Source organism: Ursus arctos, unplaced genomic scaffold, assembly GCF_023065955.2.
Source record: "Ursus arctos isolate Adak ecotype North America unplaced genomic scaffold, UrsArc2.0 scaffold_11, whole genome shotgun sequence".
NCBI lineage: Eukaryota > Metazoa > Chordata > Mammalia > Carnivora > Ursidae > Ursus > Ursus arctos.
The window spans coordinates 25480112-25507676 of NW_026622775.1; the positions used below are offsets into that span (position 1 = coordinate 25480112).

The window sequence follows — 27565 nt, forward strand, 5'->3', positions numbered from 1 at the left end:
AATATTAGGGATTAAGGAGTTAATTTTTGAAATTAACTTGTATTCAAATACAGGCTGATGTTTTAAAAATGTTCAAATAAGAAGGAATATGTATATATATTTGAAGAATTTTTATTTTTATTTATTTATTTATTTTAGATTTTATGTATTTACTTGTCAGAGAGAGAGAATGGGTACAAGCGAGGGGAGGAGCAGGCAGAGGGAGAAGCAGGAAGGCGCCCCAGTGAGCAAGGAGCCTGATGCTGACCTCAATCCAAGGACCCCGAGATCATGACCTGAGCCGAAAGCAGACGCTTAACCAACAGAGCCACCCAGGTGTCCCCATTTGAGTAATTTTTAAGGGGAAATGGAAGGACTAGAAGAAGTGGTTAGGAAAATTCCCCAAATAGATATGTAAATAGAAGGAAAAAAAGCTGAGACATAACAGGTGAATTTAGGGGTTCCAGTTTTCATGTAAAAGGAGTGTTAGATTACCAAAGAGATAATAGAAGAGGGGAAAGTAAAAACCTCAGAGAACAGTTTCCAAATGCAGGAGAAAATCAATAATCTTCAGTTTCAAAGGCATAAATGAATAACAGGTAGAAGAGTAAAAGTGTCGCATATGTAGGTATGTATGAATAAACTGAGAAAACCAAGGAGAAAAAAAAAGTTATTGAAGTAAAAAAGAAGAAAGAATAATTACTTAAAAAAAACCAGAATTGAATTAATGTAGAATCTCCTCAGGACCCAAGAATACTATAAGACACTGGGGTAAAGCTATAAAATTATTGAGGGGCATATTTTGAATACACATTTTTAAAAAATATTTTATTCATTTATTTGACAGAGAGAGAGCGTGCACACAGGCAGGGGGAGCAGGGAGAGGGAGAAGCAGGCTTCCACTGAGCAGGAAGCCGGATGCGGGGCTTCATCCCAGGACCCTGCAATCATGAGCTGAACAGAAGGCAGACGCTTCACCGACTCAGCCACCCAGGTGCCCCATTTGAATACAAAATTTTAAAAATACCTAAACCATTAAAATAGAGGCATAAAAATTATTTCAGATATGAAAAGTTTAAGAGTATTTAGTTCCTATGTCTATGCCTAGGAAAATAATGAGACTATATTTCTATTTTTAAGACTCCAAGAAAAAGGGATGATATGAACTACATGAAAAAAAAAAAAGTCCTGAAAAGGTATAATCTGAATATGAATCAAATTAAATTAAATTCATTTAAGCAAGTAATAAAAGAAAACAAAATCCATTTGTTCATATACTTGAGGTATTACTTAGTAAGTGGTACAAATTTGGTTTCATAAAGTTTTCTTCTCTTTGCAAGTCCATTCACAATACTTACTTCTGCAACATCCATTAATAAATCATAGTATTGTAAATCTGTGTTTTTGGATCTTAATCTTCAGAATCTTCCTACATACCAGTAACAGTCTACTCACATTCAGCCTAGAATAGAAGTGTTCTAAATCCTGACAACTAAAAATAACAAACGATATTGTCGTTAGAAGTTGGAGTATTTATGGAGAGCAAGGTTATATGCAAAAAAACTTAGATTAGATAATTCTATATTATGTATCATGTGGAGTTAAGAGGAAAGTTCTACAATTTAAAATTATGAGCCTAACCAATGAAGAACAAAACCTTTCTGAAATATTTGAAAGAGGAAATAGAAAGTAAGTCAGGTGATTGTACAAATGTGTTAAACATTCTGTCATAGCAGCACGTCAACGGTCACCACCCCATTAGGTAAATCAAGAAACGGAGGAATGAGTTTAGGTATCTGCAAATTGTTATTACGGACTCCATGTAGCTTCTCTAAGCAGAAAATAATTCCTTAAAAAAAAATACGCATCTCACAACCTTTCCAGGAGTGTCTGATAGTTAATCTTGGCTATTTTACAACCAGGCAGAAAGCAGATTCATTGAATTCAGGAGAAAATTAACACTGTGCTGGAGTTCTCCAACTCAAACGAAACCACGTGTGTCAACTATCCCTCTGCATGTATAATTCTCAGGACTAGTGCCACAGATGTGCCACACAGCAGTCCTAGAATAACAGGCGTCCCTGTATGCTTGCTCAAATATGTAGCTGCCACTCTGTGTTGCTCATTTGTACATCCAAATCTAATAAGGAAGCATCTAATTAGTAAAAATGCCACTTACATGCCTGCATTCAGGAAGCAAGTGAGTCTCAAAAATGTAAAATAGCACCACTAATATATATCTTTTTTTTGGAGGGGAGGAGGGGCTTAAAACACAGAAATGCATTCTCTCATTGGTGCTAGAAGCCAGAAGTCGAAAATCAAGGTATCGTTTGGGCCATGCTCCTTTTCAAGGCTCTGAAGAATGATCCGTTCTTGCCTCTTCCTGCTTCTGGTGGCCCCAGGCATCTTGATTGTGACACATCACTCAAATCTCTGCCTTTGTCTTTTTTTTTTTTTTTTGACCTTTCTAAAACTGATAGTAGAGATGTACCATGCATCTAACTGTTCCCTATTTTTTTACAGCATCATTGAGATATTGACATATAACATGTAAATTTAAGGTATACAGTGTGATGATTTGACACACATTTAATTGCAAAATGAACAGCACAATAATGTTAGTTAACAACTCTATCTTTTCACACCTTTTCTTTTAGTGTAATTCTAATAGATGGGATTATGAGTTAGTTTCTCAAATATTTACATTTTTGATATAGGCAATGAAATGAAAAATGTTTTCCTCAGTAGAATATTGTTTATTATATTTCATTATATACATAATAATACAGATTCCTAGAGTGGACTTTTTAATGAGAATAATGTATATCTATCAACATCCTAATACAATATCTTCTCTAATAATAAAAATAATTATAGTTTTAATTTTTGAATACTGATCTATGCAAAACATTTTTTTCTTTACATTCTCTTACTTAATTCTCATAGCAACTCTTGGATCTAAGCACAGTAGTATCACATTATTAAAAAAATAGAAACTCTTGACTGTTAACAGAACTTCGGTACACTCAATCAAGATAGAAAATAGCAGAACCAGGACTGGAATTTAGATTTTTAAGTTCTAATATCCAAAAGCTATAGAAAAGTTGTGATTGTATTAAAAAAAAAAGAAAAAAAAAGTAATTTCAATATGCAATTTACATAAGAGATCTACTATTTTTGGATGAAAATAAAAGATACATAGGTTGATAATAGATATTTTTAAACAAACTCTGTTAGTGAATATCAATATGATCACTACTTTTCATGAGTCTGCTAATTTAATATTGTTCAAATTTTCTTTAAAAGTAATTCTGTTAAAAATCGTCTCAAATCTCCTACTATGTATTTGCAATTGGTTTTGTTACAATAAATAAACAATCAAAATAAAATTATTTTCAAATAAATATGTAGCTGCAAATGTATATGTAATTTATTTGTACCAGTGTGCCTCACGACTTTCCTATGGCTTTTTGCATTATTATTTTTAATTAATTTTTTTTCCTTTTCACATCTTAGTTGTGATAGAGTGTTCAAAAGTATTTTTTATTTTTTTGTTAATTACTAGAGTCTGGAATGTCACTCAATAAGATATTCCAAGTTCTTGCTGACTTAGAATTATTACTTTTTAAATAGCAACCAGTAATAGCAAGATGTTTCCAAATCATTTTGTTTAAATCTAGTCTCATAAAATTTCAGCCAATATGAGAAAATTTAAAAATTCTCTTGAATAGAACAAACTAATGGTTACCAGAGGAGAGGTAGGAGGGGGATGGATAAAATAGATGATGGGGACTAAGGAGGGCACTTGTGATGAGCACTGAGTTTTGTACAGAAGTGTTGAATCACTATATTGTACACCTGTAAATAATATTACACTGTAGGTTAACTAACTGGAATTTAAATAAAACTTTAAAAAAATCCTCATGAATAAGGTTATTTTTGTATTATGTAGTTTTTAGTAATTTCTTGATCATTCCCTACATTTGAGTAAGATATATCTCAATTCCATGTAGCCTAAGAACTTCTTTTTACTTCACAAGTATATTTGAAAAATTTATAACTTTCATAATTTAATTGCAATATTTCAATTTTAACTGAATAAAAAAATACAGTGAAACAGTGAAAAGTATTTGAAGACAAGTTTCTTTGAAGAATCATAGTTCAATGTGTACAATAAAAGTTTACCAAATAACTTCTCATTCCAGAAATTATTATTCATTTTACATTACTAAAATTATGCATTAGGAGCCCAGTAACTTCATTGATTTTTGAAGTCTTTTTCAAAGTTTTTGGCAACTAAATGTTGTTGATGAATAATGCAATAATTTTCTAAAACACCTGGAGTTTTTATTTAAGTTGGCTATAAACCTGTGTTACCACTAACCCGTTAGTGTTCCATCTCTTGTACAAGCAATGTTATTGGAAAAGAGAATATTTTTTCCTATAAAATAATTTTAAAGGTTTCAAATATTGACAAGCTCTGTGTATGTTATTCTAAATGACATCTCCTCTGTTACTTTTTAAAAATTCTTTTTGAATTGTATATATGGTAACTTCAGTTTATTATATACCTCATTTTCATTTACCTGATCATTAAATCATCTAAAAACCATATCTTTGCTCAGTGGAAAGGAATAAATTGTATCACATTTGAACTACCTTCCATCATAGTACAAATATGTTCACATACAACTAGCAGGATTAATTTTTCTCTAATATTGTATGGTTTGTCATAGTTTGTATTATTTTTGCTTTTTTCTAAAAAAGATTTTATTTATTTATTTGACAGAGAGAGAGACAGCCATCAAGAAAGGGAACACAAGCAGGGGGAGTGGGAGAGGAAGAAGCTTACCAGCAGAGCAGGGAGCCTGATGTGGGGCTTGATCCCAGGACCCTGGGATCACGCCCTGAGCCGAAGGCAGACACTTAATGACTGAGACACCAAGGCGCCCCTATTTTTTCTTATTATAGGAAAGAAAAGAAACCTTGATAGCTATGGATTTAAGAGTTTTTAAACATTCTGCTGAAAAAAATAACACTTTTCAAAATTTATTTAAACTTCAGAATTGTGTGGTTATTGTGTTTTTTTAACTTGTATTTATTCTCAACATTTTTGTTGCTTAATTAAGAAAAATATGTTATTTAATTAAATATAACCATGATGATCATTTTGGGATGAAGTGACAAAACCCAACAATAAATATTCAACCGAGTAATATAGACATTTTTCTCTCTATATGAAACACTTTAAAATAAAATCTAAAATTACCTTTATTGTATAAATATCATCACATACAAGTATATCAGTGTAGGGTGTGTCGACAACTCATACACTACCAGTGGTACTGCCATGGAAAAATGATTTTCCAAAATGTTGAGCTACTTTTGGTTAAGTTCGAAACAAATCAAAGTATCATCTCCCCAAAATGTACCCAGTAGCTCCAGTTGATATACATAGAAGTTGTATAAAATCTATTTTTTATTTATGTGTAAAATGAAAGGCAACTCTAGGTTTTATTTTAAGAAGCACTTTGAGACGCTCAGGTGGCTCAGTCGGTTAAGCCACTGACTCTTGGTTTCAGCTCAGGTCATGATCTCAGGTCCTGAGCCCCTCATCCAGTACTGGGCTCAGTGAAGAGTTTCTGCTTGAAGATTCTTTCCCTCTGCTCCTCCCGCCCTCACACACACTCTCTCTCTCCTGCTCTCTCTTTCTTTCTCTCTCAAATAAAAAAAACAAACAAAACAAAACAAAACAAAAAAGCAGGGGTGCCTGGGTGGCTCAGTCAGTTAAGCATCTACCTTCTGCTCAGGTCATGATCCTGGGGTGCTGGGATTGAGTCCTACATTGGGCTCCCTGATCCATGGGGCCTGCTTCTTCTTCCTCCACCTTCCGCTCTCCCTGCTTGTGCTCTCTCTCTTTCAAATATATAAATAAATAAAATCTAAAAAAAAAAAAAAAAAAAAGCAGATGCCTTATCCCAGTCTCCCTCTATCAAATAACCCTGTTTATTTCTTCTATATCACTTTATAAATTCTGATAATATATTATTTTTGTCCCTCTAGTCATTATCCATTTCCTCCCCCCCCACACACACATCCAAACACATTTACACACAGAGCACTCACCCATTTCACACACATTGTGAACTTCTTGAGAATGGGAAACTTGTCTGCCTTCCTCATTGCTCCATCACCAAGACTGAGCCTGACACCTTTAGGCACTCAATAAATACCTGGTAAATAAATAAAATAACTTATATTTTGAGCTTTTATTTCAACTAAATGTATTGCCCTTCTCAGTGAATTCTATGTAATAGGCTTAAGACACAAAGTAATTAAGACAAGATTAGAACAATTCAAGCTGAACACTGCAGCGTCATCCGTAGTAGCAATGACTTACATGGTTATTTTAATGTTAACTACCAAAAAAGACAGCTTTCACATAAAAAAATAAGTATTTTTATAATTTGCATTTCTAAACTAAAAGTCAAATGAGTTTATTCTAATAATTGTACAATGTGTTATCCGATCACAAACTTTAAAACATTGACATTTTTAGTCTCTGGTGTAAGAAACAACATAAGAAACATATTCATTCAGAATGACCCAAGGTACCGGTTAGAAGAAATGTTGAATTGCAGTTTGCCTAAGGAATACCAGGATTGCTCACGTTTGCATATTTAGATTAATAGTACATTTCTACAAGGTTTGTGCTGTAATTGGAACTTAAGTAACATTTGTAAAGTGTTATCTGTCAGAGCCTGAAGAGACCCAAAGAGAATGTATGTCATTATGCAAAATTACTAATTAAGTACAAGTAATTTAGCAGATAATTTACATGTTCATTTTATAATAGAAATTATTTAGTTTTAGGGTTCTCTTTGTATTTCTAAAGTAATCTTGACCCAAGGGATCACAGACTGTTAAGAAGAAGTATAAATTATGGAATGAGACATATGTTTAACTGATTCATACAGCTTTTGTTGTGGCTAATGATTCCTCTAACAGTAATTGCATAAGGGAAAACATTTTCTTTTTAAGTAAATAATGTTCATTACCTCTTAAATCTACTGTCACTTGACAACACTAATGTGGAAAAATTTCTACCTTCTTGATTAGCTCTCCAAGGATATCCAGCAGCTTTAAATTAATATTGATCAAACAGAAACCATCATATCTATCAAAATGTTCTTATGAATGTGGATGCACGGGAAAAAAAATTTCAATAGGTTCTGGAAAGAGAAACACTCTACTGAAATATACTGTAAATATATTGTAAATTATTAGTATGATATGGAATGTGGGATTTATTTTGTGGTGATTGATAAATACCATGTCCATTGAAAAATCTTAAATATTTCAATATTAAAGATTTGTATTTATACAGTCAAATTGTGGCCATATTGCATTAATAATCACTATCTTAACACTACAACTTTAGGGAGAAAAGAAAACAGCATGCATTCCAAAACTGACCTTTTTTATCCAAATCATTTATAAAAGGGTAGGAACTCTATTCTCTGCTTTACTACCAATAGCTTAAAACAGTGCTGAGGCACACTTTAATTTAGGTGATAACTCCCTCAAGTTCTTCTATTTTCTTTTGGTGTAATTTATTGTAGGCTTTTAAATAACTTTTTAAACGTTTAGTGTTTAATTACTTTATTTTTCTAATTGTTATTGATGCATATATTTAATGTATATATTTAATGCTATCAAATTTCACCTCATAAATCCTTTAGCTGTAGCCCAGATTCTGATATGTCTTGTTTACATTTTGAGAAGTGTTGCAGTCTGACATACATTTCCAGGTTCATCCAAGAGTTATTTAACACTATGTGTTTAATTTCTAAGTAGAACATTTTGTTTTTCTATTTTGTTATGAATTCCTAGTTTTATTGCAAAGAGTTCAGAGAATGCTCTTTGTCTTTTTCTAAATTTAATTTAATTTATTTTTATTATGTTCTTAAATTTAAATTCAATAAATTAACATATAATGTATTATTGGTTTCAGAGATATAGGTCTGTGATTCATCAGTCTTATATAACACCCGGGGCTCATTACATCACATGCCCTCCTTAATGTCCATCACCCAGTTACCCCATCCCTCCATGCCTTTGTCTTACTACTATTTTTTAGAATGTATTAAGGTTTCCTTTGTGGCATTAAAAAAGAGTCAATTCTCATGAACATTTTCTGTGCATTTAAGAGAAGTGTAGTATCTTTATCTGGGTTAAAATTTCAATATGTAAAGTCTAAATTATTGATAACAAATATTCAATACTTCAGTGTGTTTTCAAAATTTTTGTTCATTTGATCTGTCTTGGATCTAGAGACGTGTCAAATTTTATTTTTATTAATTGTTCTTGTCTATTTTTCTCTGTGCCTGCTGTAGTTCCTGTTGAGTGAAAATAATTGCACTGCTTGCATAAAAATTCATGACCATTATAGTTTCACAGAGAAATATTTTTTAACTTTATAAAATTATAAAATTATAATTTCATCATTTTATACTCTCTTTGGTCTAAGCTTTGTCTTTTCAAATATCAAGATTTTAGTCTGTACTTTCTTTTCCATTGCATCTGAATAGAATGTATTGGTGCATCTTTTTAGTTTTTACCACTTCTTAAGGTTGGTTTATTTTTTGACATAATTTTTAACTAATAAGAGAATACGTTTTTCTACTGGTAATTTAAGCCCATTTAATTGTTGCTACAATTGCTATATTTAGCCTCCAATTTCTTTTATTTTTAAGGATTTATTAACATAGAGGCATATCAATATGTGATCATTTATTCTCTCATCATATATTTTGGTATTTTAAAGATTTGTAGTTTTAAATTAATAGTAACTTTTATACTAATAATTTTTAGAATATTCTCAGTCTTCTCATTTTTTTTTGTTTCTGTCCATTATTCCCTTCTATTAGCAATATTGAAATTAACTAGAAACTTTTTCTTCCTCATCTCACTTTCCCTCCAAATCCAATTTGAAGTAATGTCTCTTACTCCCAGTTAATACTTACATAAGGCAATTAGTGAACTCATTTTACTTTCCACATACTCTTTCAGTTTTCCAAATTACTTTTAATTGTGTTACTTTATTTAAAACATCAGACCAGATAACCAAGGCGTGCTTTATAGGTGTTCCTTATGTTTATCACTTTTTACAAATAAATATATATTCAAAGTTTATCACCAGTGTTAAGCTGATATCTTTAATTATTTTCATTTTCAAACTATAATCTTCTAGTAAATTTATTTAGGAAGGACTTATGGGAACAATATTCCCTGAGTTCTCTCATATTCTTAAAGTTTGTCCAGGATCTTCAGACTAGAAGGTCAATTTAGATAGTATATCTTTTGATCCTACTTATTTCCCTTAGAATCTTAAATGAATCACATGGTTTTCAGGCACAAAACATTGCTGTTGAAAATTCTAATGTCAATCTGATTTTTTTGCCTTTATAAGTCAGTAAATTTGAATATCTAATTGGCTTTATTCAACAATTCATGAATTTCATCTAACAAGGAGAAAAAAGCTCCAAAGAGTTGTACAAAATAGAAGGCTTTTAGAAGCAGAAAGGGGGCAAGACAAGGAAAATAGTGTATTGTTTGGGGCATCGTCACCTTCCTTTTGGGGATGCAAAGGTTTATCAGGTGGATAGCCTCATTAATGCTGACTTGGTAATTCCAGATCAGCTGGTTAAGGCTACAATCCTGGGAGAGGCTGAAATTCCAGTTAGGTTAGGCATTAAGTCTTGGTTTACTGATGTTGGGCTTAGCACAAATGACTCAATTTGGGGCCTGTTGTCTCTTGTTTAGCAATTTCCCTCTTTTGATCAGACTCTTCTCCTGAGATGTGATCAAAATTTAAGGCAGTAGCACCACTCTCAGCTATTGCTTTATAGGTCTTGCTGCTTTTACTGATCTTCCATGTGATATTCATAAGTCATGATGTTCTCTGCTGACTCTCTGTGGTATTCACCGGCCATGGCTTCAGGCTCCTAATTTTTAGTGGGTTATTTTCTTCATTCCTTTTTTGGCATTCCACTCGTAGGGAGATCGGTTGCTTGATGGTTAGTGGCTGTGAGCATGCATTCAAAACTCTTGAGAGAATACAATGTCTTCAGGAGATTCTATCATTATTACAAGTACGATAATTCTCACTGTCTGAAGTGCACTCTGGAGCCACAGATGCTCAAGACCCAAACCAATGAAAATCAAGTCAGTAAGAAAAACCCCCTGAAGGAGTTACCTTTTTAAGCCAAGTGGCTTGCTCAGTGATCTCATATAACCGAATTTCTACCACCTCAAAAGTGTTACTCCAGGTGCAGCAGGTAGAGTTGGCCACAGCACAGATACCTCAGTGCTCAGCTAAAAGATAATCAAAAGCTATCCCATCATCAAGAACCTTAGCCAGAGAGTCTAAGGACTTTTATTTGGCACCAATTATTCTAGCAGCAGATTCTGCCATATTTTCAAGAGTTAAGGAGGGGTTCCTGATCATAGTCCATTTACAGTTACACCTAACCAGGAAAGTAGGGCCCTGCCAAAGGAAGTGAATCTTGAATTATGAAAGCCTCCTGGTTAAGTCCTGTCTAACCTGATGATGTAAATTCCGGGGAGTTGACCAATGAGTTGTCTTAGTTCACTTGTGAACTGCTAGGGGCATAGCTGGATGTCCTGAGGCATTGCCTGGTCATGCACCAGATACCTAGGCATTCACAGGTCCAAGGAAAATGATAATCACCACAAACATAAATGCTATCAGTGCACAAACCATTCCTATTAATGTGGAACTATTAATGGATTCATTCACAGGGATTATTGCACTTGCCTGTTCAAGCCAGGGGTCAGTTAGGTTTTCAGCACATTCAGAAAGTAAGTCTCCCAAGCTGAAATAAAGAGTTATTCTAAATACTTCGCAAAGATGGGTGCTGCAGTTGAGATGTTTTTGTGATTGGGGGAAGATTTGATTTAGATAAGCATGGGAATGTGGGGGTGCAACTCTACTAAGATTTACATAGGTATTTGTGTTGAGTTGAGCAAGAATAGATATAATTGGAGAAATGATAAAAAGGTGCTGGTTGTTCTGGTCATAAGAGTTGAACTTGGAGAAGAAACTTCTAAGGACTCTCAATCAGAGTTTACGGTGACACTGGGAATTGAAGACAAATTGGTCATAGGAAGGTTGAGGAAGTCTCTAGCATCATAGATAGATTGGAATCTTTGATGACAGATCAAGCAGTCTATAAGGTTACCTCCCTTAGCAATGGCCTGGAAGACACAGATGAGGGGCTCATCTTTCCAGGCCAATGCCAGAGTAAAGGGAAGAAAGAGAAGAAAGGGTTTTATGTTTAGTAAAATAATTAAGTTTTGATCCAGCAACTTGAGTGGAAGCATTCTATATGGTTTTCAACTACTTCTCTTCCTTATCATTTTGATTTGGAAGTCTCCAGTGTCGGTATAGGACTATATGTCATATGGAGCCTTCTTTACCTGTGAGATGTGTACCCAAGGCTCAATGCCTTCTAGTTTTTCAGCAGTGTCAGTGGTCAGGAACACTTGGAAAGGTCCCTTCCAGCAGGGCTCCAGGGCTCTCTTCTTCTGGTATGGTTTCCGGAATACCCAGTCACCAGGTTCCAGACTATGACCCACAGGATCCCTTGAATTGGATTCCAGCAAGGTTTCTTCAATCAGTCGATGATATGCTTTGGCATAAGGCATTAAAGACTTAGAGCAGCTGGTCATATCAGCATGACACAATAAAGGATCAGCAGAAAGTTGTATTCCAATAGACATTGGCCTACTGGTGACTACCTCATGTGGAGTGAGTTTATGTTTCCCAAAGGGGGTCTCTGAACTGTCAGCAAGGCCAGAGGCAATACCTTAGACCAAGGGAGTCCAGTAGTTTCAGCAAGTTTAGAGACTGAGTTTGATGGTCCCATTAGTTCTCTCAACCTTGCCTGATAATTGAGGGTGATAGACATAATGATAATTCCAAGAAGTTTGCAAGGTTTTTTGCTAAGGCTCCTATGATTTGTCCACTAAAGTAGGTGCCTTGATCACTGGAAATTGTGGGAGGTATACCGAGTGGGAAACACATTTTCTAACAGTTTCTTTGCCACTGCGAGGGCATTGCCCTTGCAGCAGGGGAAGGCTTCAGCCTATCCAGAATGCATACATATAATAACAAGACTATGTTAATAACCCATACTAGGTGGCAGTTGAATGAGGGCCAACTGTAGGTGTTCAAAGGGTTCAGAGGGAGAAGGTTTGACACTTCTGGGGACAAAAATAGTTTTTCCAGGTTTATGGACCTGACAGACCAGACATTGGTGGTAAACTGTTTTTACATTTTTGAAGGAGTCTCCCCACCAATGTTTATTCATAATTTGAGTCATCTTAAATGCACCACAGTGGATGAAGGAATGTAAACACAGAAAAATGGCGTTTGCCAAGGATCTGGGAAAAACCAAGCCATCTCAGGTTTCCTATAGCTCTGATTGTTCATTGAACTTTAACCATTGTTATGCTTTTCTTAATTCCTCTGATTCAGGAGTAGACTGTTGCCATGTTGAGAGAACATTAAGATGGCAAAAGTCTGGCAACATGAGGTTTTTGTTTTTTTGTTTTCTTTCTTTCTTTCTTTCTTTCTTTCTTTCTTTCTTTCTTTCTTTCTTTCTTTCTTTCTTTCTTTCTCGCAAAAGCAGAAAGGAATTCAATTACATTTGCCACAACCTTCATAGATTCTATTGCTGCTGTCTTTGCATGAAAGTCAGCTAGGACATTCTCCTGATACTCAGGTTTGGTCTTTTGCTTCAATTTTGATGACAGCAATTTCAGAAGATAAGAGAATAACACTAAGAAGGTTGTTTACTTGTCTATTTTTGGTTGGGGTACCAGTGGGCATAAGAAAACCCCTTTGTTTCTACATCTTCCCCAAGTCATAGATGACTCCAAAGATATATCAGTATAAATATTAACAGTTTGTCCTTTTGATAATTGGCATGTTCTGGTAAGGGCCTGGGGCTCTGTTTGTTGGACTGATTTAGCTTTTGGGAAATTTCCCCTTTCAAGTAGTTCATATTGGGTAGTAACAGCATACTAGCAATTTTCCAAGTTTCATCTTGGAAATCCCCGTTTTCATTTTTATAATGTGATCCACCAACATAAACGATTAGATCAAGATTATCAAAGACATGTCTTGTAACTCAAAATGTGGTGTCATGAAATGGGATATTATTACCTCATGGTCATGGGGGTGGCCTCCGTCAGACAAAGTCATAATGTAACAGGATTTTAGAATGTGCAACGTTAAGGATTTAGATTAAGTGGTGAAAGCAGAAGGATCTCATAGGAAGTTAGTCTGCTTGCAGAAAAATGTTGAGTCAATTCAGAGTTAAGAAGACTTTGGGACAGCATGTGGAGTTTATAAGTAAATGTCATTTCCTAGGGTTAAATCCGCTGAGGCTTCTACTAATTTTGCAGCTGGAGCTCCATGGCCTTAAGGCAGTTCGGATATGCACAGACAACTGAATCAAGCTGTATACTATAATAGGCAATAGGGCTATGTTTTTTACCATGTTCTTGCATGAGCATTCCCAGGGGTTGGTTATCTCCTTCACGCACAAATAAGGTGAAAGGTTTGGAATGGTTAAGTAACCCTTGGACAGGCAGTTCTTGTAATACTGGTTTTAGTCTTATAAAGGTCTGCTTACATTTCTGTTCCCAAGTAAGAGGTTCAGGGACTGAAGTAAGTTCACAGAGTGAAGCAAAAAAGAAAAATTAGGAACCCATGGTCTGCAACAGCTAGCAAAACCTAGAAATCCACGAAGTTGTTGCTTAGTTGCGGGCCTGGGAAATTCTTGGATGAGCTTAATTCTTACTGGAGATAGCTGGAATCCTTCAACACTTAGATTATAACCTAGGTAATAAACAGTGTTTCCAAATATTGTAAGTTCTCTTTCGATACGTTGTCTCTCTTTACAATTAACTGTTGTAAGCAAATGAATGGGATCCTTTATGGTTCAGTAACTGAGCATAGCAAGAGATTGTCTACATATCGTAAAAGGGATATTTTTCTTTAAATCTTGTAGAGTACTTGAGAAAAATAAGAAGGGGGTCTCAGTGAACCTTTGAGTCATGACTGTCTAGATATATTGCCTTAGTAAAAGCAAATGGATATTGCCTGTTAGGGTCCTCAGGGATGCTGACAAAGGCTGAACAAAGGTCTGTAACAGTGAACTATTTTGAGTCTGGTGGGACTTATAACAAAAAGCTTTTCAAATTTGGAACAACTGGGAAATAAGGGAATAACTATCTTATTAAAAGATCTCAGGTCCTGCACAAATCACCATCTCCATGCATTAGGTTTTGGGCTGGGAAGATTGGTGTTAGAGGGGCTAGTGCAGGAAATGTGAACCCCTGGGCAATCTGGTCTTCTATAATTGGTGTGGATCCCTGTATATCCTCAGGCTTTAATGGATATTGAGGTAACTTGGGAAGAGGTTTAGTTATGTCTATCTAAGTTTTTCTAGGTTCTGCATTTTTATTCTCCCAATATCAGTATTAAAAGTAGCACAGTTTTTCGGGCACCTTGATTAAATTAGGGAACTTTTGTTGGAATTCTTCCTCTTCTATCAAGGACAGATTATAAGGAACATGAAAGTTTAGGTTCAGACTGGTCAGGAAACTCTAAGGTAAGTTCTCCATTGGAGGCAAAATGTATTAGCCCTTTTAATTTAGAAAGAAAATCTGTACCTTATAGATTGACTGGGGTTCTATCACATAGCAAAAACAAATATTTTCCAGTGAGACGTATCAGAGTCACTTGTACTGGTTGAGACAGAAATTCTCTCAAAATTTTACTAGATACCCTCATTATGGAAACATTTTCACTCTGAAGGATTTTTTTTTCCCCTGAAGTATTTGTTGATCTGTTGCCCTATGAGAATGGGGTTTAAAGTAGCAAGTGTGGCTCTAATAACTACTAGAATTAGGCGAGTTTTCCCATTAATTTTAATTTTAGTTTCCCCTTTGCTGCTTATGGGAATTATTGGTACCAGTTTACAGAAGAACCCCCTCCGAGTCCCAAAACCTCTGGGAAGGACTCATGAGGGGGGCTTTTCTTTGGGGATAGATACAAGGGCATTCAATCTGTATGAACCGAAGAATTTACACAGGACCTTTGAGAACAGTCTTTTTCCCAGTGTACAGGTTGATTACAAATCAGACATCAATCTGTGGGCCAGTGTTTTGATGATGGACCCTTAGGGGGAGCAGTGTGAGAGGCCCAGTGTTAACTAAGGTCTCTGGCCTTGGAGCTGTTGTAGTTGTAGGGCCAATAGTTTTGTGAACTTGGTTTATGATCTTGTTCCAAGGTCCTTTCAAAGTGTTCAACTATGGTCATAAGTTCAGTCAGACTGGTGGTCTCTCATCCTATTTTCTGCCTTTTTATAAACCCAATAATCTCAGGAGATAATCCATTTATAAATAAGGCAGATACCATAGGGAATCTGGAATGCCATAAGAAGACAGCTTCCAAATGGGCTTAAAGTCTGCCACAGATTCATCTTTCAAATTGAGACCTGCACCTGTCCCCAGAAGTTCACAATATGGAATTTGGGGAAGGATTCCAAACAAATGGGGAATCGTAGACTAAATTGCTAGCACTTCCCAACATGGAATCTGGGTATAGAAGCAAGGACTAGGGTTCCAATCAAATAGTGAATTGCTGTCTGAAGTACTAACAGTTCCCAGTAAGGAACAGGACTTCCAAATGGGGACCTTCCTGGAAACCAATTAGACTGGGAGCTCAATAGAAAGAGAGCAGAGGTCAGAACCAAGAGGAACTTATCAATGGTCCTTGGAAACATCAAGAAAGACACAGAACTCGAAAGGGTTTGTGGGTACCATGACCGTGTTTCTGATTGTCTCCAAAGCTGTGGGAAGTCTCCTTCTGTCCTGATGCTGCCACCAAATCTGTTAAAAAACAAAATTCAACTAAGTAAATTTGAATATCTAATTGGCTTTATGCAACAACTCATAAATCAGGCAGCATCTCATCTAACAAACAGAAAGGAGCTCTGAAGAGCTCTACAAAATTGAAGGCTTTTAAAAGCAGAAAGGGGGCAAGACAAGGAAAATAGTATATTGTTTCAGGCAAGGTCACCTTCCTTTTGGGGATGGAAGGGGGTCTATCAGGTGGATTACCTCACTAGTCCTGAGAGGGATTATTCCAGATCAACTGGTTAAAGGCTACAATCCTGGGAGAGGCTGAAACTCCAGTTAGGTTAAGTATTAAGTCTTGGTTTGCTGATGTACAGCTTAGCACTAGTGGCACCATTTTGATCCTGTTATCTCTTTTCTAGGAACACTAAATCCAAAGCAAGCAGAAGAAAGGAAATAAGAAAGATTAAAACAGAAATAAACAAAACACGAGAAGAAAAAAAAGAGAGAAATAATGGAGAAAACTAAGGAAACCAAAAGTTCATTCTTTTAAGAGGTAAACAAAATCTATAAAGAAAAAGAGAATATACCTTTGTCTGTGAATATACCCAAGAGAATTGAAAATACATATTCACAGAAAAGTTTGCACACAAATGTCACAACAATATTATTAACAACAGCCAGGAAGTAGAAACAACACAAGTGTTTAAGAAATGATGAAAGTGTAAACAATGTGGAATGTTATGCTTCCATAAAAAGCAATTAAGTACTGATGTATGCTGCAACATGGATGGAACTTTAAAATATTGGGCTAGGTGAAAGAAGCCAGAGACAAAAGCTCACATATGATATCATTTATATGAAATGTTCCGAACAAGCAAATCCTTATCTACATAAATTAGATTACGGTTGCCAGATGCTGGGGGGAGGAGAGAATGGGGAATGACTGTTAATGGATGCATGGGGTTTCTTTTTGAATGATAAGTTTCTGGAATTGTGTAATGCTGATGTTGTACAACTTTGTGAGTACACTAAAAAACACTGAATTGCGCATTTGATAATTGTTAATTTCATGGTATATGAACTGCAGCTCAAAAAAAAAAAAAGACATCTATGATAATTTCATAGCTGCATTATTCACTATAGTCCCCAAATGGAAGCAGCCCACATGTCTATTCATGGCAAAAGAATAAATAATTTGTAGTATAGCCATACAACAGAATAGTATATGACAATAACAATGAACACACTACCATTACACCAAGTAGTATACATGAATCTTACTAAAACATCTTGACTCAGAGTGACACAAAAGGATGCATGTTCTATGAATTAATCTGAGTACAGTTCAAGGTAACTAAAATTATCTTTAGAGTTTAACAGCAAGACAGAAATTACACTCGAATAAGTGTGATAGAAAGTGATCGGGAGGGAATTAGAGAGTGTAGGCAATGTCTTGTTTCTTGGCTTGAGTGGTATTACATAAATATACTTATTTTTGTGTTATTCATCAAGTTATATGCTTAAAATTTCTACATTTTTCTATGCACACATTATATTTTAATAAAAACTAAAATAATTTTTAAAACTAACTAAATAAATATCCTTCATCAATATGTAGATTTTCCCCAAGTTTTTTCACCCGTACCTTCTCAGGAATATGCCACTCTTACATGCGTACTTCCTAAGCCAATACACAACAACGAATTTGGTAAGATGTGATGACTTGTGGCTGTTATTTCTCTACGCCAAAACCCCATATGTCATCTTCTTAAGGACTTAGGACCTGCTTTACTTTTTTTGGCAGCACAGTTTCCATCTCGGTTTCCTTCTAGAATATGATCAGATCTCCCACAAAGAAACATATCCATTCTACATCCTAAAACATGAAAAAGCATAGGTAGGGAAGATAATGAGCTTTGGTTTAAAAAAATAATAAAATATTTAAAATAACATTCTAAATGCTTGAAGGTGAGCTTCTCTGACCTTTTCAAAAGAATTTGCTTTTTTTCTCCCTGCAACACTATACCATGTGGTATAATTTCAAAAAGGTACTGCTGCCTCTGTAGTGTAACATCCTATAGGGAGTCTTCCTTGACCCTTGGGAAGGAAAAAAGAAAAAAGAAAAGAAAAATACTTCCATTTTGAAAAGAAGATCTCTTACTTTGATCTGGCAACAAATCCCCCTCATCATTTTTTTTCATAAACCAGTTGGAAGACTCCTTTTACCCCTTGCAATAGACAGCACACTATCTGATAAAAAGCTAAAGTTCTAAATGAGGCAGGGATTAACTTGATACTTGATACTTGAAATGAAACCAATCTATTTCCAGCATGTCAACTAAGGGGGAAATAGTAGCATAAGAAAAGGATTGAAAAATACACAGGGACCAAAGAATGCAAGTTCTCCTCTGGTAAAGATTTACACCTGAGTTTAAGAGTAATGGAAGGCCATGACAGGTTCTTAAGCAGAATGGCATGATCAAATTTGCATTTGACAGTTTCATTTTGGTTAAAATCAAAACAAATATTCAAATAAAATAAGATTACCACATAACCTCAGCGCCAATTGCTTTTTACCAATTGTAATCTATACAATATAAATGTCGTTCGTATAAATACTATGTGTAAAATATTAGTGAATAGAGTGGTGAATAATACTAGATTATCATTTCTAACACCTCCCTTGGTATTTCAGTAAAATAATGATGTGTCAAAGTAGTCTAGTTATAATTCTAATATTTGGCTTGCATTCAAATTGAGGTACTTCTTTGATTAACAAAGATTTGCTGGAATTACTATTATAAAGCCTTACTTTAATTTCAAGGAACTAGGATTGGCAATATGTCAAAACTGTGGTGCCCTGGTATGCCACTGGCACATGTACAAAGATAAAATGGAATGTAAATCAAAATTGTGATTCACTATAGACTACCAGATATGGTTTCCTGAGATAAGAAAGTCCCAATGGAAATACCAAACTAAACACATACACACCTACACACACACACACCACAATGAATCATGATCAATATTCACGCTATGAAAAAAAATTAAAATAAAATAAAGTTATAACAACATCCACCATTTCAGTGGCATTGCCTTTGGAACTCAAATGTGCTATTAGTATTTGGCAGAACTTCAAGCTGAGAGTATTTTTAATATCTAAGTGATGTAAATATAAATGGGTTAACAAAATCTGATGCAATATCATTGTACAAACTGCCAATATCTATCAGAAGCTAAGCATTTTCTTTACTATGGCAAAGAACGCCACTAATAAAATCATTTTTTCTTCTCTTGTTTGATGGATTCAATTGTTTCATTCAGGGAACTTCAATATAGTTAAGAGCATTCTGTGAACACTAAGATAAGACATGGCCATGAGACAAAACCAACACATAGTTATAAATATTTCCTCTGAGCAAACTTGCAGAATAATCTGACCTTAGATTCAAATCTAAATGTAATCGTAACTCAGGATTTAGCACATCTGTATTTCTTTAAATATAGGTTGCATGGTTAAAGTTTGTGAGGATTATATCACATGTGTGTATACAGAAAGAAATAAATTAAAAAGCTTTAGGTAAGTCCAATTTTGTTAATTCTTATCATTTAAGTGTACTAATGGACCTAATAACAAATATTTTAGGAAAGAAAATTAGCACCTATTAATTTATCTTTGTGGTTAAGTTAGTTTTATATATTGGAGCCATTTTATAGGCATATAACATTTTAGATTTTTCTCAAGATTTATTCATTACACTGTCAGTAGGAACTTTCTTTTAAAATTCTTTATAGAGAATATCACAATAGTTGGTGATATAGGAATACCTCAGACATGTTGTGGGTTTGGTTCTAGACCACTGCAATAAAGTGGATGTCATAATAAAAGGAGTCAAATGACTTTTTTGGTTTTCCAGTGCATATTAAAGTTATGTCTATAATATACTGTAGTCTATTAAATGTGCAATAGCATCATATCTAAATGCAATATACATACCTTAATTTAAAAATCCTTTATTGTTAAAAAATGCTAATCATCACTGGAGTTTTTAGCAAGTCATAAACAGTGATCACAGACCACCATAAAATATATACTAATAATGAAAAAGTTGAAGAATTGAAAGAATTACCAAAATATGACAAGAGATACCAACCGAGTGGATCCTGTTGGAAAAAGTGGTGCCAGTAGACTTGCTCGATGCAGGGTTGTCAGGAGCCTTGAATTTGTAAAAAACACAGTATCTGTGAAGCACAATAAAATGAGGTATGCCTGTATACACAGTAAATTAAGAGTCTCTTCCCTCTGGTGGTACGATTCTAAAATGTTAGCATGCCTGAAAACATATTTAGCTTAGACTACCTTATAGTAAAACTCAAGAAACCAATACCTATTAAATGTAGATTTATTTTCAAATATTACCGTAAGAAACCATTTGTAATCTATTGACAATTATTTTTGGTGGAAATTCATTTGGGTGACTAAATTGAATCTAACCTTTTCAGTTAAAATTTTCAGCAGATGCTTAATTTAGACCTAATAGAGTATGATATGTAAAAACACAAGTCCTGTTATCAAACAAAAATGAGTTTAATCTTATACAGAATACATTGCATAATCTGTTCCTTAAGATTGTACAATTTGAGGTAGAAGAGAAAAATCACCTTTTTGACTCATGTCAAAACTACTTGTAGGGAGAAAATGGAATTTTAAGAATTGTTTGGAAGCAAAAGTTAAAAAGAAGAAAAAAATATCAAATAAGTACTGAAATTCAAAATTAGATATACATAAAAAATACCCAGGGGTTAGCAGATGCATACTCCAACATCCATTTCTACTCTCCTATCTTCCTGTCATAAGTGCCTTCTGCACAAAACTTAGAAAGTTGATTACTTCTTCAATTCTAGTGGCAGATCTTGTTTAATCTATATACCAATAATGGACAATAAGAACTGAGGCAGAAAGTTGTTAAAAGTTTTCTAGGAAAGACATTACCTTCTGAATGTTGCTGTGTCTCAGTATCATGACAGGAATTCCTACAGTCATCTTGCCATTTCCCTGATGATAAAGCTGAGACGGGGAGGGGAGAAGAACCAATAGCCTCCAAAGTGGTACAGAAGTCTTAGAATACTATGCCTGAAGACATTTAAACTCTGAATATTTTGTTACATAAAATTTTCTTTTCTAGTGGGAACTGGAATTTTCTTTTCTTTTCTTTTTTTTTTTTTTTTAAGATTTTATTTATTTATTCGACAGAGAAAGACAGCCAGTGAGAGAGGGAACACAAGCAGGGGGAGTGGGAGAGGAAGAAGCAGGCTCATAGCGGAAGAGCCTGATGTGGGACTCGATCCCGTAATGCCGGGATCACGCCCTGAGCCGAAGGCAGACGATTAACCGCTGTGCCACCCAGGCGCCCCGGGAACTGGAATTTTCTATCAGCCAAAGGTATCATGAGGACATTTAATTTGTTCACTCTTTAAAATGTAGATTAAAAAAATCTTTTTTTATCTACTGTTTTATCTGTTTAAAAAATATATATTAGAAAGCATATTTTCTAAATACAAGTAAGCTAATTCTAAATCCTCAACATGTTAGCTGAATTTTACTTTAACAATTAAATGCAGAAATGTTTTAAAAATAGTCACTTATTGGGGTGCCTGGGTGGCTCCGTCAGTTGGGCATTGCCTTGGGCTTGGGTCATGATCCCAGGGGATCGAGCCCCGGCAGGGAGCCTTCTTCTCCCTCTCCCGTTCCCCTGCTTGTGCTCGCTCTCTCTCTCTCTCTCTCTCTGTCAAGTAAATAAATCAAATCTTTTAAAAAATTAGTCAATTATTCCTCATGAAAACTTGATCTACATTAGTGGCTCTTTTCAATCATGGTCCCATAATTATGAGTAACTATAAAAGAAATATTAGTTCTTAAGGAAGTTGGTGTTTTAAAACATGAACTATGAGTATCTTCATTTAAAAATGCAAGTTGTTTTCAGTTTACTCCTAGGACAAACCAATCTTTAGAAAATTAGAAATACTTAAAAATTAAATAAAAAATCATTTTTAGACATGTCTTTACCATTGAAAGATTAAACCTTATTTGATCTTTTCTCAATGGATTTATAAAAAATATTAAGAACATGAAATTACCAATTTTAAACCACTTTAAAATGTTTATTTTTACTAACTAAAGATTTTCATTTAAAAATTTAAAAATATTCAGAAATTTTATATTTTTAAGTAAATGTTAGAAGGCACATTTATTGAATTGGCAATGCATGCCAGCAGGCATCTACAACAAACTTGGCAATGTTTGTAGGTAGAGGAAGGCAAGAATAGAAGCAGTGGCTCAAGGCACCTATGTAAATTAGCTCTTAGTGGAATGCTTATCAGAAAAGTAAAGATTCTTCTTATTTATCAAGGCACTTGGGCATCATGATTAAATTTTCTTCAAAGAATGAACTTGTACTGCCAACTAGGATGACTTGATATTATCACACACACACACAAAATTGAAAATGAGCAAAATTCAAATAAATTAATCAAGAAAATCCACAGGATTATGTATTTTTGTAAACTAACCTTGTCATTTCTTACAGTAAATATTAAAAATAAGCAATTTCTACTAAAATGGTAGAATACTGTGTCATGAAGCTACAGCTACAATTCATCTAGACATCTGATATTATGTCCTATTAATTCCTTGTGCACATAGAGAGAACTCAGTTCCCTGATATCATCTTAACAATCCATTTACAAGCATTATGACATATTGTTCAAATATTTGAATACTTTGATAGACTGGATTATCCAGAAAGAGATGTCAAGGCTTGACACACCTACAACACTTCCCAGTCTTATTGCCCAGTCTTCTTAAAAACTCTCTTTTTTTGAGGTAAATACTTCTCAACACAGTGATTCAGAGGCCCAATGAATTCGAGTTTGCATATGAGTCTCACAAGGATTCTTACAGTAGGTAGGTATTTACCAAACATATTAATAAAGCTTGAAAAGCAAGATATTTTAAGAGGTCTACCATAGGCTGTGGCTAAGATACTCCATAGATAAAAGTTTTGCTTAGAAATTACCGAGAATATAAACCTCTGAATGTAATAGAGGATGATACAGATTAATTGTGTGTGTGTGTATTTGAGTTGTTCAAAGTGTTTTGAATTATAACATCAAAGCCATCTAAGTAAAAGACTGAAAATTCTGAGTTTAAATTTAACTTTGGAATGACCCTCAAAACTATAAACAAAGTGAGAATATTGGGGAAAAAAGTCTAAACTTTTGTTCTTAATACATTAAGAAATGTAACAAATCTATACAAATAATAATAATAATAAAAAAAAACCCAAAAGGAAAAGAGATGAAGATCATGAAACATTAGGTCACAATTATGAAAACACAGATGGCCAACAAATACAAGAAATCCTATTTAACTTTCGTAGTAATAAAAAAAAAAAGTAACCATGAAATATTTTGCTTTACATATCATTTTGAATTGGCTAACAACTTAAACACTCTTGTTCTTGGAATATATGGAAATGGGCAGCCCTCCACACTGATAATGGAAATGTAAATGGCACAAGTTTTCTGGAGAGCATTTGGGCAATATTTATCAAAGTTATTTTAAAAATTATTGCCCTTTTCAACATTAATTCCAATGAATCACACATTTTTCTTAAGAAAATAATTGGATATATCAGCATACACAAGTTTGCAAGGATGTTTATCTCAAAGTTATCTATGACAGAAGAAAAAAAAGGGTGGGGGTAGGAAACAATCTAATAACCTTTATCTGTATCAAGAGGAAATTCATTGTATTATAATACAAACATTTAAGGAATAAAACTCATTAAAATTCTAATGCAAATAATTATTTGTGGATATGGAAGTTGAGTATGGCATATTGTAAAATTAAAAAAGTACTTTGTAATAAGGTTATAATGATTCTACTTTTGTTAAATTATCTATGTGTATATGTATACAAAATTGGGAGGATATGCAACAAATTTTAACAGATTTGTCTGCATAATAGTATTATATGTTGCTGTAAGTTTTTCATTGTCCATAATTTTTTCATTGTCCAAAAGGGACTTTTAATTTAGAAAATGTGCCATGAACAGACACATAGTATATACAAAAATAAATAGAAACAGATTTTCTCATTCTTTCATAGCTAAACTATTGCCAAAGAAAATCTTTTAATATATCTTTTGTACTGGTAATATAAGAAACAGAAGATTTGAGTATATGGTTACAGGAAACCTCTAAGCAGAGTTAAAAAAAAAAAAAACAACAACAAGAACAAAAAGCTATTCTCCAGACACCTTTGGTAAAACAGAATTTTAGAAGTAATTATTTAAATATAAATAAATAGCTCTTGTCTCTGTTTCCAAGGTGGATTTCAAATAGCACATAATAAAAATCAATATAATAAAACCCTTTTTAAAAGTATAAAACAAAGCTGAGTAATATTGATCAAGAGTAGGAGAGAGAGAGGTCTGGAAATGGGACTAAAAATCATTCTAGAAAATAGGCGAATTGATGTAATTCCAATTTATCAGAAAATTAGTGAGTTTCTGATAAATTGAGGCCAAAACTGAATCTTAATGGGTTATGTATCTCTAATGTTCTAATAGAAAGAGACATGAGTTCACAAAAATAAAAAACAAACATACTCTTCTAAACCCTGAGATAGTATCATTACATCGAACAATATAAAATAGAGATTGAAAAAGAATTGTTAAACAGAATTTCTATATTCTCTATATATGACTTTTATAATATCAGTGTCTGGTAAAAACTTAAGGCATAATACTAACCTGTATAGGTATGATGAGAATTAAGACCAAGCTAACTTTTTGTCACCTTAATTGATAAAAGTTTATAACTTAAGGAATGTAGAAGTTAAAGTTTTTACTATTCAAGTCCCAATTTTGATAACTAGTAAGCGCAAGAATTACATATAGTCTACCAATGGAAAGAATAGAAAAATATCCTATAAATCAGGTTTGTAGGCAACATTAGAAACCTCCACCGTTAATTTCAGCCATCAGAAAAACAATCATATGTCAGGATAGAAATTCAAAAGAAATTCAGCTATTTCCTAGTACTTTAAGCATTAATTCAAAATGAAATTAGATATTGAGTTTATACTAGCAATTCTTAAACTTTTGGTTTCTTTAAAAAGCTTAGATGAGAAATTAGAAAATTTCTGTTTGTAAAAATAAATTACTTTGTGATCCTTAGGTATAAGAACTATTTTTAGCATATTTTCATAGAAGAAATTAAAGCTAGCAAATTATTAAAATAATAAAGAAAATATGAAATAAACTCAAATAATTACCTCACTTCAGATGGTTTAAAATATAATAAAAATATATCTAATTATACTTATTGCTATGAATACTAAATCAAAATCAGAGAAATATACAATATTGTAATTAGAAGATGTGCCTCTGTAAAATGAATCAAGCTTCCAAGATTCATTTATTTTTCCACACAAGAAAAAAATAGCTTCGTATACAAAACCTTTTATCACAAAGTTTACTAAATTAAGCAGCCATCAGATGGGATTCGGAATTTTCTAAGGATAATTCAGGCAGAGATCACTACCATTCCCAGGCCTGCGGCAAACACTGGCTGGTGCAGGAAGTTTTTTCTCTCCTAGGGCCTCTGGGCCAGGGCGATGTAGAGTGGCTTGGAGCCCAAGATTCGGCCATTCATCTCAGCCATCGCTTTAGTGGCCTCCTCAGGAGAGGAGAAGCAGATCAAGCCGAACCCTTTGCTTCGCCCTTCTTCCCGCATTATCTTGACTCTGCTAATTGATCCAAATGAAGAAAATTCCCTCCACAGTTTTTCATCATCAATGGTATCATCGAGGTTCTTAATATAGAGCTTCATGCCCTGGCATCTCCGAAATCTCTCCTGTTTCAGCTGCTCAAACATTTGCTTTAACTCAGCCTGTCGCTCTGATTTCTTTTGCGCCCGGCCTACAAAAAGCAGCTGTCCGTTTACGTCCTTTCCATTCATTTCTTCCACAGCCTTTTTGGCAGCCTCATGGCTATCAAAACTCACAAAGCCAAAGCCTTTGGATTTCCCACTGGAATCTGTCATCACCTTAACACTCAGGGTTTTGCCATATTTACTAAAAACTTCCTTCAGTCTCTCATCATCCATGTCGTCTCCAAAGTTTTTGATGTAAACATTGGTGAATTCATTGACCTTGTTTTGGAGCTCGGCTTCCCGATCTTTACGGTTTTTGAACCTGCCAACAAACAGCCTGCAGTCCTTAAGCAGGGCCCCGTTCATCTCCTCGATGGCCCTGTCGGCCGCGATCTGGTTCTGAAAGTGCACAAACGCATAGCCCCTAGAGCCTTGATCATCACTCATCACCTTGGAGGACAGGATCTTCCCAAAAGCTGAAAAATGTTCGTAAAGGGTTTTGTTATCAATAGATTTGTCCAGATTCTTGATGAACACGTTCCCAATGCCAGATTTCCTTAAGTAGGCATCACGTTGAGACCACATGAGACGGATGGGTTTGCCTTTTATCATGTCAAAGTTCATTGTGTCCAGGGCCTTCTGGGCGTCAGCCAGCTTCAGGAAGTTCACGTAGGCATAGCCCAGAGAGCGGCGGGTGACCAGGTCCCTGCAGATGCGGATGGACAGCACAGGCCCCACAGCGCTGAACTTTTTGAACAGCAGGTCCTCGGTGACATCTGCACTGAGGTCACCCACATACAGGGATGCCTGGCGGTACTTGGCTTCTATATTCATCTCTTTGCTCCTCCCCACCGTGAGCCTGTCCCTAGCAGCTCTTGGAACGATTCCAGCAGGAAGGTGACCAGGCCACGGTCTGGGCCCGGCTCATGCGTGATGGCCTCAGGATCAGGGCTTAGAGGCCGGAGGTGGGGTTCAGGGTCAGCTCCAACCAGGTCAGGGCAACAGCCTCATCGAAAAGCTCCCCGCCCCCGCAAGCAACTAATTCCGCTCTAATTGTATGCTGGCAGCAGAATTCTGAAATCTCAACGAGAGGCTAGGAGGGCAAGACGTTCCTTCCCCACCGATCTGTGAGAAACCTTCAAGTGGTGGGCTGGCCCTCAATCTGAGCGTTCTCTACAGACACTCTGGTTGCTGGTTTCTGAATAAAAATAGGCCTCTCTCAGGCTGGTGTAAAGTTACAGCCGCCGGGGGAAGAACTCCACAAGTGGCGTTTGAGGCGGCTGCTCCGGACGCGCGGTGTGGGCGGAGGGCGCAGGGCCCCGTCGAGACCCGAACCCGCCCGGGGCCGAGTTGTGCAAGCGCCGCCGCCGAGGCGCGGCCGGGGCCAAGGCGGGCTGCGGGCGCCCTGGCAAACCCCGGCCGCTCGCGGCACCGCCGAGCGCGCGCGGCGCCGGGGGATGCACGGGTGGGGGAGGGGAAGCGGACCGACCGACGGACGCGGCCCAGCAGGCTGCGGCCGAGCTGGGGCTGGGGGGCTCACCCGGGCTGCGGCCGGCGGGGGGCGGGCTGGCGGCTGGCGGGAAACCCGGAACTCGCGCGCTGAACTTCCCGCGCACCCGCTGCCAAGTGGGATGTTTTCTTTTTAATATTTTTTTGAGAATGTTTTTCTTCCCCCCGCCCCTCTCAC

General features: G+C 35.4%; 1 protein-coding gene across 4 annotated transcripts; it reads right to left on the reverse strand.

Annotated features, from left to right (window-relative positions):
• Positions 1-823: 823 nt before the first annotated feature.
• PABPC4L (poly(A) binding protein cytoplasmic 4 like) lies at positions 824-27565 on the reverse strand. Of its 4 annotated transcripts, XM_048212321.2 has the most exons (5): positions 20933-27565; positions 20094-20156; positions 17920-18033; positions 17582-17812; positions 824-15966 (listed from the first exon to the last, which is right to left on the reverse strand). In XM_048212321.2, the coding sequence occupies exon 1, from the start codon at positions 26710-26712 to the stop codon at positions 25600-25602; it is 1113 nt and encodes a 370-aa protein (XP_048068278.1). In that variant the 5' UTR covers positions 26713-27565; the 3' UTR covers positions 824-15966; positions 17582-17812; positions 17920-18033; positions 20094-20156; positions 20933-25599. The 4 variants fall into 4 exon arrangements, with proteins under 4 accessions (XP_048068278.1, XP_048068276.1, XP_048068277.1 ...); XM_048212319.2 differs by having other exon boundaries at positions 2714-15966; positions 20094-27565; XM_048212320.2 differs by lacking the exon at positions 17920-18033 and having other exon boundaries at positions 2714-15966; positions 20094-27565.